Raw genomic sequence first — 10,809 nt, 5'->3', positions numbered from 1 at the left:
ACGTCACCGCGCTCTTCCTCCCTCCGCTCGCCTCCATCACGCGCTCGAGGACCCGGATCTGATCCCCAGAGCCGTCCAGGTCGCGGTACCCGTACGTCGCAACGCCGCCGTCGGCGAGACCGGCGGCGATTTTTTCCCCCCCCACGAGCAGCGCCCCCACGCCGCCGCCGCCGAACCGACGGAGCCGCCGCCCCCGACGTACGGCTGGAGCGCGGACCCGCGGGTCCCGGACATCGCGACCGCGCCGATCGCGGCGCGTTTGGTGACGTCCGTCGACGCGGCGACGCTCGACGTGAAGGGCGTCGGCGTCAAGGCGCTGCTCGTGGCGAGGGAAAAAATCTCCGCCGGTCTCTCCGACGGCCGCGTTGCGACGTACGGGTACCGCGACCTGGACGGCTCCGGGGATCAGATCTGGGTCCTCGAGCGCGTGATGGAGGCGAGCGGAGGGAGGAAGAGCGCGGTGACGTCGATGACGGCGTGCGGGCACAACATGCTGTTGTGCGCCGCGGACGAAGGCGCCTATCTCTACGCGTGAAAAAGGCTCTCTGCGAGAAAATTAATTTATTACGCAGCCCGCGCGGAATCTCGCGCCGCCGCGGCGGTCGCGGTCCGCGACGTCTCCGCGCCGCTCGACGTCTTCGTCGCGGTGCGCTTCGCGGAGCCACTCGCCGCGGACGACGTTTTCGTCGTCGTCGAAATCTTCGTCGAAATCTTCGTCGTCGCGTCGCCGCTCGCGACGGGCGCGGCGACGGAGCGTTTCTCATCCTTCCCTGATGACGCCGACGCGCTTCTTCCTCGCCCCCCCGCGTCCTCTCTCGGCTCCCGCGACGCCGCCTCCGCGCTCTCCGCGGGGCCCGAGACGCGCTGCGCGCTCACCGCTTGCCGCTCCTCCCTCGCGAGCGCGTCCATCTCGCTCTTCTTCTTCGCCTCGGCTTTATCGAGCAGGCGCTCTCGGAGCTTACACTTCGCCACAGCCTCCTTGATGCTTTCGACGGTGACGGAATCGTCCCCTTTCGCCATGCGACGCATCATGCTCAGACCGAGCTTCATGTGCCGGTTTACGACCCAGGACTCCGTCGGCGGCCGCGCGGGGTGCCACGACGGCGTGCGACCGGAGTAGTAGTCCACGAGCTGGCGTTGCGAGACGCGGTCGAGCGCGGCGAACTCGTCGAACCACTCGTCGCTGCGTGCGTTTTGATCGGTGACGTGTCGGTCAGTTGAACGGTACCGCGATCGACTTTGAAACTGACGGAAGAGATGGACGGCGGGTGAAAAGTATATCGACCGGACGCAGAGTGCGAACGCTCCGCGGACGACGCGCACCAGTAAAACAGCCCCGGACACTCGCGGTGCTCGCGCAGCTTGTGCCCGTCCGCGCCGAAGTACGTGTACAGCCCCGTCGCGGAGCACCGCGCGACGGCCATCGCCTTCGGGACGCCCGTCGCGACGCACTTCCCGTCCTCGTCCACGGTCCCCGCGAGATTCGGAGGTCGATCGTCGTACAGCTGCATTCGCTTCCTCCACATGGACAGCCCGTCCACCGGGCGTCCTTTGCCCTCGCGCACGAGCTGCGAGTCCCTCGACGCCTTGTGCTGATTCACCAGCATCTCTCGCAGCGCGCGGTTCCCCTCGCGGACGCGGAGACGCTCCGCGCGGAGGCGTCCGTCGAACGCGGGCGCTCGTCGCGGAGGCCACGACCGCGTCGACGGATACGAATTCCGCGCGGTCGCGTCCTTGTCCACGCCGCGGTCGTGGGCCCTCGACGACGACGTCCTCGTCGACGCCGCGGAGGAGGACGACGCCGCCGCTCGCCTCGCGCGCCGCCGCGCCGTCGTCGTCGTCGTCGTCGTCTTGAGCGACGCCGCGCCGTCCGGGGCGTGGAACGACGACGGACCTTCTTCGCGCAGCTCGGCGAGTCGTCGCGCGACGTGCGCGTTGTCGCGCTCGACGCGCGCGGCGACCGCGGCGCGCGCGCGCGTCGCCGCGGACGGCGCCGCGCTCGGCGCGCGCTTGGAGTAGTGATGCGGCTGCTCGTACGGCGTCGCGACGTCGGCGGACGACGCCATCGCGGCGTATCGCGCGGCGCAAGTCGGAGGGCGCGGCAGGACGCGGGAGCGAGGATGTAGTATTGAGCGTTGACGCCGACGGTTTCGGGCTTTTATGACCCCTTTTCGACGCGCGCGTACGAGTACACGTGTACGCGCATCGCGTGACTGGTCCCCGTACGAATTCCGTACGAAGCGTCGCGACGCACCGCAATTCCTGAATTGGCGGCCGGGCGAGGGTTTGCGGCAAAGTTTTCTTCGCGTCGCGCGTCGACGCGCGGCGACGACGTCACACACCGATGGCGTCTCGACGAGCAGCACGACGCGTCGTCGCGTCGGCGCGCGTCTCCTTCGCGCGCGCGACGCGCGCGGGGGGGGACGACGTCGCCGCGCGCGCGATGTCCACACACAGCGCGTCGCGCGCGGCGATCGTCGCGGGCGGATCGCGCGGCGCGCCCTCTCGCGATCGAAGCGCGACCGGCAAAGATTGGCAGCGCGTCGCGGTCGAAAGGACGATCGAGGGGCCCGGCGGCGTCGCGCCGGGATTGATAAGGGGATTCACACGCAGAGGTTTCGCCGCGTCTTCGAAACTCGCGGGGCCCGACGAAGCGACGGCGACAGAGGCGAAAGAGGCCGCAGACCCGGACGACGACGTCGTCGTGGACATGGATCGCGAAGAGTTCCCCGACTACTCCCCGCGCGTGATCCGCCTCGCCGACGACATCTGCTCGCTGACGCTCCTCGAGGTGCACGACATGATGGACATACTGAAGAAAAAGTTGCGGCTCACGATGCCGACGGGCGGGCAGATGATGATGCCCGGGATGATGCCCATGGGCGGCGGCGCGATGCCGGGCGCGGCGGGCGGGGGCGCCCCCGCCGCCGCGGAGGCGGCGCCGGAGAAGCTCGAGTTCAACGTGAAGCTCGAGTCCTTCGACCCGGCGCAGAAGATCAAGGTGATCAAAGAAGTGCGCGCGGTCACGGAGTTGGGGTTGAAGGAGGCGAAGGATCTCGTGGAGGGCGCGCCCGCGGTGTTGAAGAAAGGGCTGAAGAAGGAAGACGCGGAGGCGATCAGAGAGAAGATCGAAAAGGTCGGCGGAAAGGTCGTCCTCGAGTGATTCGATTCGATTCGGTTCGATTCGATCGACGGCTGGAGGCGATGTGGCGTGACGCGATCGGAAGACTCGAAGAATCGATTCGTTCGATCGCTCACGAAGCGGATATTCGCTCTAGTAGTACTGTAGGGCTACTATTTGTAACGCGCTCGCTCGCTTAACGTGAAGAACGATACCACTTCGTAGTACGACGCTTCAACCTCCGCCGTTATTTCACTTCTTTTTGAACGCGGAGAAGACGGATCGCTTCTTCGCCGCGCTCGGGACGGCGCCGCCGGACGCCAGCACCGCCGCCGCGGCCGCGGCGGCGGCGCGGACCTCCTCGTCGTCGTCCTCGAGATCGTCCGCGAGCGTGGAGTCGTCCAGACCGAGGCTGGTCGCCGTCGTCCCGCTCCCGCCGGCGTCCCCCCCGTCGCCGTCGCCGCCTCCGTCGAGGAGCTCGGATAAAGACACCGTCGCGACGCCGGGCGAGTTCGGCTGCTGTGCGTTCAAGTTCGCCCCCGACCCGGCCAGCTGTTGACCCTCCGCCTCCGCGGCCTCGATCGCGGCGCGCATCTCCTCCATGGTCAGCTTCCGTTTCGGGCCGGCGTCGCCGTTCGCGGCGGCGTTCGTCGAGGTCGAGACCGGCGTCGGCGACTTGAACCCTACGGCTTTCTTCGCGCGTTGGTAGTAGCTCTTCTTCCGCTCGACGCCGCCGCTCGCGGCTTTCGCCTCGGGCGACCGCGCGACGTCCGGGTCCCTCAACGTCGCCTCCGCGAGGCTTCGCTCCGCGGCGTCGAGCGCGTGCTCATCCGAAAGTAACGCCTCGAGAGCTGGCGTTAACGCGCTGTGCGTCCCGCCGCGGCCGTCGTCGCTGCCGAGAATCGCGCTCGCCGCGCGAAACACCGCCTCTCCGAACGTCCGCCGCCACGCGCGGTTCGCCTCGATCGCGTCGTCGCCTCGCGTCGCGGTCTCCACGCCCGCGGTGACCGCGGCGATCGTCTCGCGGCGCGCCGTCTCCGCGATGCACCGCGACGCGAAGGCGCAGTAGGGCGTCCCGGGGGCGACGCACGCGCCGCCGAGCGCGCGCACGATTTTCAACGTCAACGCGTCTTCTCTGCGCTCGAGCAGAACCTCGAGCTGCGCGGCGACGTGCGTCGTGATGGCCTCCCCGGGGTGCGCCTCGCCGACGGCGCAGAACGCCGCCGCGGCCATACCGCGCGTCGCCTCGTCTCGATCCCCGCGCAGCGACGCGAGGACGGGGAGGATCGCGCCGAGGACGACATCCGCGGGCGCCGTCGACGCGCACGCGCCGAGCGCCGCCGCCGCCGCGGACCGACGCCTACAAAGCGACGTCGGGGTGGAGTTCAAAGGCGTCAGAAGCGGAGTTGAAAGGCGTCGAGGGCGGGGATTGAAAGCGAGGGACCCTGGGCGGAGAGATGCGACGGGAAAAGTCCTTAAGGATTGGCGTTCACCACGCCGACGGGGTCGTATGGGGACCAGTGTATAGAACGCACCTCGCACTCTTCTCCCCCGCGAGCGTCCCGAGGAGTTTCAGGACGCGGCCGCGCGCGCGCTCGAACGTCGTCGCGAACTTGAGCGCGGCGAGGACGTACTCCGGGACGCCGGCCGCCGCGGGGTTGTCCACGTCAGATGGATCCACGTCAGATGGAGGATCCACGAATCCGCGCGCGGGACCCACCGGAGGGTCGACGAGGAGGCTCTTCACGCGGCGCTCCAGCGCGTCGCCGCGCGCGCGCGGGAGCACCGCGACGAGGAACAGCGGCAGCGCGGTCGCGCGCGCGTTCTGGACCGCACGTTCATCCACGTCAGCAGCAGTATCCTCCACCAATCCGGACGCCGCCGCGAACGCGGGCGCGGCCACGTCGGTGACGACGTCCTCCCCCGCCGCCTCGCAAAACGCTCTCAGAACGCCGAGCATCGCCCGCCGCGCGCTCTCCTCCCTCGGCGGCGTCTTCACCGCGAGCGACGCGAGCAGGGCGATCCCGTCGCCGCACAGCCACTTCGCCGCGGGCCACGACATCTCGGAGGAGGAGGAGGACGCGGCGGACGCCTCGGCACCAGGTCCCGAAGCGTCGCCCGAAGCGTCTTCGAACGCCCTCTTCTTCACGTACGCCGCGAGCGCCGACGTCGTCGCCGCTTCCTCGTCGGCACCCTCGGCACCCTCGGCACCCTCGGCACCCTCGGCACCCTCGCCGCCGCCGCCGCCGCTCGCGCACGCGAACGCTCTCGGCACCGACGCGCGCGCGGTGAGCCGCACCGCGGGCACGAGGCACGCCAACAGCCGCAGCAGCGTGTGAACGCGCCACGAGTCGTCCTCCGTCAGCGGTCGGTGACTCCCGTCCGCCATGCTCGCGGCGCTCAGCACGGCCGACACCTTCGCGCAGACGGCGGGCACGAGCGCGTCCCTCAACCGCGCTCCGCCCGCGTCGCCGTCCACACGCAGCAGCCACGCGACCGTCGCGGGCGCGAGCGTCGCGACCGCAGCCTCGGAGACCTCGTCCGCGACGTCCAACGACAGGTCGAGAAGCAACTTTTCAATCGCGTGCGATTTCGAGACGTCCGGATCGGCGTCGAGCAACGCGCGCAGGTTTCGCACGACGCACAGGCGCACGGCCGCCTCCGCGTCCGTCTCCGCCTGCTGCTGCAGCATCGTCAAGAGCAGCGACGAGCGGAGGCCGACGCCGAGCACCGGCGCGAGGCGACCGCACGTCTCCGCGACGAGCATCCTGCGTTCCTCGTGTTTGTGATCCACCTGAAGGAAGCAACACGGCACGAGCTCCTCCGCGGTTCTCTCGTCGCCGACGATGGACGCGATGTTCGCGCACGCGTCCGCGATGACCCGCCTCTGATCCGCGCCCGGCCGCTTGATCAGCGCGAACAGCAGCGCGGTGAGACCCGCGCGTCGCTCCGGCTCCGGGCACCGCGCGATCGCGCGCTGGAACAGAGGCAGGAGCTCGCCTCGCCTCTGGACGAGGACGTGGAGCGCCACGCGCGGCAACGCGTCGCACAACACGCCGATCGTGACCTCCTCCTCGGCGACCGCCTCGAGTCTTCCGACGCTCTTCGCGCCGACCAGCGCGGGGGTCCAATCCGCGTCGACGGCGACCGCGGCGACCGCGGCGGTCGGCGTGGACGGCGGCGCGGTCGCGGCGCGGCGTCGCCGTTCTTCTCTCTCCTCCGCCGCCGCCGCCGCCGCCGCCGCCTCCTCCGCTCGCGCGCGCCATCGCGCGGCGTCCGCCTCTTTCTCGTCCCTCCGCAGCCGAAGCGACGTCGCCTCCTCCTCCAGCGCGCGCGCCTTGGCCTCCGCGGCGTCGCGGCGTCGCTCCGCGTCCTCCGCGCGTCGCCTCGCGTCGTTCGCGTCGTCGCGCGAGCCGTCGCGTTCTTTTTCCAACGCCGACAACTTTCGCGGGTCCAACACCTCGATCGTCCGCGCTCGGCGCAGCACCTTGCGCAAGCCCTCGCCGCCGCCGGGCGGCCGTCCGCCGAACGCGCCCGACCAGTCGTCGAGCGCGTCGCCGTGCGCTCTGTCGACGTCGTCGCGGAGCGACAGCGCGGCGGCGCGGTAGCCGCGCGAGAGTAGGTACTATACAAGCGAACGTCGGGGTGGAGTTCAAAGGCGTCAGGTGGAGTTGAAAGGCGTCGCGGTCGGGAATTGAAAGGAAGGGGTGGGCGGAGAGATGCGCCGGGAAGAAAAGTCCTTAAGGAATGGCGTTCACCACGCCAACGCGGTCGTATGGGAACCAGTGTATAGAACGCACCTCATTCACGAGAACGTTCAGCGCGCGACGCTCGTTCGCGCGCATCGGCGGCAAGGCGACCGGCGCGCCGGTTGACGTTTCGTCTTCCGCCGTAGGTGCCTTGTCGTCCGACACGACGTGGACGCCGTCGCGGTTGAGGAACCCGTCCGCCGCGGGCGCCGCCGCGACGCCGCCGAGCGACCGCAGCGATTCCTCCCCGTCCACGCGCTCGAACACGTCCGACGCGATGCCGCCCGATGCCGCGTCGTCGTCGTCGCCCTCCGTCGCGTCGTCGCGTCCTCCTCCTCCTCCTCCGCCGCCGAGCGCCCTCGCGCGGCGTGAGGCCTCGAGCTCCGCGCGCGCGGTCGCCGCGTCCTCCGCGGCGACGCGCGCGTCGTACTCCGCGACGGCGACGCGCGAGGCGAGCTCCCTCGCCGTCGCGACGAGTCCCGGGATGTCGACCACGTCCGCGTGCTCGCGGAGCTCCGCGCTCGGGAACCGGCGCTGGTCCGCGAAGTACGCCTCGAGCGCGGCGTATGCGGCGGCGGCGGAGGAGGAGGAGGACGCGTCGTCGTCGTCGTCGTCGCCGTCGCCGCCCGGCGCGCGGCTCGTCGCGTCGATGAGATCCTGGTAGTATTCGAACGCGGACGCGATGTTGCCGCGCTTGAGGAGGTAACTCGCGACGTCGGACGCGGTGACGACGGGCGCCGCGGCGTCCTCGCGAGGAGGCGCGTCGCTCGCGGCCATCGCTCTCTCGGCGCGCGCACTCGACTGGCGGCGATGACGAGATTTATCTCTGAATTCTTCTCTACTCATCATCACGAGAAAAGAGAAAAGATGCTAAGGGCTACTTAAGGAGGAGCTATCGTAGGTCGTCACTTGTCCTTCACCGTGCTGATGTACAGCACGTTGTTCCCGCGGATGAACGCGTCGCCGTACTTGTTCTTCAGCTGACCGTTCACGTACTCCTGCGGGGTATCAGGACGGCGGGGGATTTGGTTGGATTCGACGACGATGTCACTCGTCATCGTTTACATTTATTTAGGGTTGGTTGCCTGCGTCGATCGCTCTCGACCGCGCGCGCGGCGTCGCCTGCGCGAACGCGCCGGGGGACGCGCGCGGAAGCGCCGCATCGAGGAAACTACGATCGCAACGTCCTTCAGAACCGCGATGCGCCGCGCGATCGAGTAACGCACGGGGAACAGTCGGGCGAGATTCGAGCGCACCTCCGTCTCCTCCATCGCGATGTTCATGTACCCGTCCAAGCACGCGAGGACGCCGCGGTAGTCCACGCCGCTGTTGAGCTTCACGACGACCTGCTTCCCCTTGATGGACTTCAAGAAGTCCGCGGGCGTCTTCGCGGCGCCGGCGTCGGCGGTTTGTTCGGACATGGCGAGCAGCGTGCGCGGAAGCGCGCTGGTTGTGATCGGAAGGGAGGGCGATCGAGCCGTCCACGGTTTTCGTTCGAAGAACTCAGGTGCGTTCTATACAAAAGTTTTTCACCCATCGCCCGGTTTCAACACTTGATCGCGTCCACTTTCAACTGACCGGTGAACCGTTTTTGAAAGGAATGGCCCTCATCAGTGCGGGCGCGCGCGGCGCGCGCGAAAAGCGCGAAACGTCGCGTCGTCGTCGCGCACTCCGCCCGCGCGCGGCGCCACCGCCGTTCCCTCGCCCGCCGCGTCCGAAAGAACCGTCCTTCGCGAGCGTCTCTCGCCGCTCGAGGGACGATGCGCGCGACCACCGCGACGACCGCGCGCGGATTCGCGCGCGCGACGACGACCGCGCGCGCGAATCCGCCGTCGCCTCGCGGTAGGATGCGAAAAGCGCTTTTTCCTCGGGGGCGCCGCGCCTCCGAAGAATCCTCGTCCTCGACCTCGAGACCGACGCCGACGACGCCGCGCGCGACGAACGTCCCGACATCGAGCGGGTTCAACGGCCTCGAGGACCTCGCGTCGCCGTTCGTCAAGAAGCACGACGCGCTCAACGAGGGCATCGCGTCCTTCTACGACGAGTCCTCGGAGCTGTGGGAAGATATCTGGGGCGAACACATGCATCACGGGTACTACCCGAACGGAGTCGCGCGCGCGGACCACCGCCAGGCGCAGGTGGACATGGTCGACAACGCGCTTGAATGGGCGGGGGTGACGGACGTGAAGCGCGCGTTAGACGTCGGCTGCGGCATCGGCGGCGGGTCGAGGCACCTCTCGAGGAAGTTTGGATGCGCCGCGACGGGCGTCACGCTCTCCCCGGTGCAGGCGGCGCGAGCGAACGAGATAACCGCGGACGCCGCGGACGTCGACGAGAGTCTCGTGCGCGTCCAGGTCGCGGACGCGCTTCACACGCCGTTTGAAGACGCCGCGTTCGACCTCGTGTACAGCATGGAGAGCGGCGAGCACATGCCGGACAAGGAGGCGTTCGTGAACGAGCTCGCGCGCGTCTGCGCGCCCGGAGGCCAGATCCTGATCGTCACGTGGTGCCACAGGGTCCTCGACGCGAGCGAAAAAGAGCTCCCGCCGGACGAGAGGTCGCTGCTCGATCGCATCTGCGAGGCGTACTACCTCCCGCCGTGGTGCTCGGTCGCGACGTACGAGAAGCACTTCGCGAGCGCGGGCTTGGTGGACGTTCGGACGGAGGACTGGAGCCGCGAGGTGTCGCCGTTTTGGCGCGCGGTGATCGAAACCGCGCTGACGTGGCGCGGCGTGATCGGCCTGCTGAAAGCCGGCCCGAGCACGATTCGCGGCGGGCTCGTGATGCCGCTCATGAGCAAAGGGTTGAGGGACGGGACGATCAAGTTCAACCTCATCACCGCGAGGAAGCCGTGACGCGTGACGTCGAAGACGACGAGTCGTCGGTCGCGCGATTGTTAACGATTGCGTGTTGTATTCTTTCTCGATTTGCATTCTCCAATCCATCGCCTTATTATATAATCCCTCGCCTAGCTAGCCCTACTTCGCGCGCTACAGGAGCACGCCGACGCCCCCCGCGGCGACGCTCAGCGCCGCGATCCACAGCGCGCGCAACGTCGGATCCACGAACGTCGAGAGCGTCGGCGAGTCCAGGAACCCCGTCGTCGCCGCCGCGACGCTGCGGGTCGGGGCGGCGTCGAAAGGCGCGTCGGTCGGAGTTGAAAGGCGTCGAGGGGTCGAGCGTTGAAACCGCCGAGGGGTGGGCGGAGAGAAACGCGAGCGGGAGGGACCCAAACGTCCTTAAGGATCGACGTTCACAACGCGAACGCGGTCGTATGGGGACCAGTGTGAGATGGTACGCACCCGAGCGCCCACGCGGCGGCGCCTGCTTTTCGATGCGTCCACTTGACCCGATGCCTCCACTCCGACGGCACGCTCTGGAGCAACCCGAGGCGCGCGAACGCGACCGCGCCGAGCGCGGGCGACGCCGCGGTCAGCCCCAGCGCGACGATCCCGACCCACGAGTGCCACGACGTCAGGTGCGCGCGCCCCTTGTTCTCTTTGTTCGCGTAGATGGCCCAGCCTCCGACGCACGCGCACGCGACGCTCGCGACGTTGACGCCCGCGTGCGTCCACAGCGCGCTGACGCGCGCGGGCCCCGCGGGGATCGACCGCGTCTTCGCCGCGATCCACGCCCCGATCGTCGCGAAGCACGCGAACGCGAGCGTCATGAAGACGGGATGGTAGGTGAAGAGAATCTCGCGGTCGAAGAAGCACGCCGGGACCGTGGACGCGAGCGCGGCGACGGCGACGACGACAGCCTTATCGATCGGAGACGTCGGCGTCAGCGCGTGCCGCGCGGGAGGAGGAGAGGACGCCGTCGCGGACGCCATCGCGAGGGGGGGGGGGGTCCCGCGAGGGTCGGCGCGTCGCGACGCCGCGCGCGCGACGGTATGGTCCGCGCGCGACGATTCGTTCGTGGAGGAGTTCGCACACGGCA

The 10,809-nt window shown here is 69.0% G+C and overlaps 5 protein-coding genes across 5 annotated transcripts; 1 reads left to right on the top strand and 4 right to left on the bottom strand.

Moving 5' to 3' along the window:
* Positions 1-3,373: 3,373 nt before the first annotated feature.
* MICPUCDRAFT_60492 (uncharacterized protein) lies at positions 3,374-4,354 on the bottom strand (the record flags this gene model as incomplete). Its single annotated transcript, XM_003060801.1, has 1 exon — positions 3,374-4,354. One exon carries the CDS (start codon positions 4,352-4,354, stop codon positions 3,374-3,376), a length of 981 nt encoding a protein of 326 aa, XP_003060847.1.
* A 256-nt stretch (positions 4,355-4,610) lies between these two features.
* MICPUCDRAFT_60491 (uncharacterized protein) lies at positions 4,611-7,647 on the bottom strand (the record flags this gene model as incomplete). The annotated part of the gene is made up of 2 exons (XM_003060800.1): positions 4,611-6,746; positions 6,922-7,647. The coding sequence occupies 2 exons, from the start codon at positions 7,645-7,647 to the stop codon at positions 4,611-4,613; spliced, it is 2,862 nt and encodes a 953-aa protein (XP_003060846.1).
* Positions 7,648-7,775: 128 nt separating this feature from the next.
* Positions 7,776-8,291, bottom strand: MICPUCDRAFT_19555 (uncharacterized protein; the record flags this gene model as incomplete). Its single annotated transcript, XM_003060799.1, has 2 exons — positions 7,776-7,868; positions 8,127-8,291. 2 exons carry the CDS (start codon positions 8,289-8,291, stop codon positions 7,776-7,778), a joined length of 258 nt encoding a protein of 85 aa, XP_003060845.1.
* A 426-nt stretch (positions 8,292-8,717) lies between these two features.
* Positions 8,718-9,807, top strand: MICPUCDRAFT_34805 (uncharacterized protein; the record flags this gene model as incomplete). Its single annotated transcript, XM_003061055.1, has 1 exon — positions 8,718-9,807. The coding sequence occupies one exon, from the start codon at positions 8,718-8,720 to the stop codon at positions 9,723-9,725; it is 1,008 nt and encodes a 335-aa protein (XP_003061101.1). The 3' UTR covers positions 9,726-9,807.
* Positions 9,794-10,702, bottom strand: MICPUCDRAFT_60488 (uncharacterized protein; the record flags this gene model as incomplete). Its single annotated transcript, XM_003060798.1, has 2 exons — positions 9,794-9,987; positions 10,173-10,702. 2 exons carry the CDS (start codon positions 10,700-10,702, stop codon positions 9,861-9,863), a joined length of 657 nt encoding a protein of 218 aa, XP_003060844.1. The 3' UTR covers positions 9,794-9,860.
* Positions 10,703-10,809: the final 107 nt, after the last annotated feature.

This window comes from Micromonas pusilla, assembly GCF_000151265.4.
Source record: "Micromonas pusilla CCMP1545 genomic scaffold MICPUCscaffold_9, whole genome shotgun sequence".
NCBI lineage: Eukaryota > Viridiplantae > Chlorophyta > Mamiellophyceae > Mamiellales > Mamiellaceae > Micromonas > Micromonas pusilla.
This window is presented reverse-complemented; position numbering and strand designations above follow the sequence as displayed.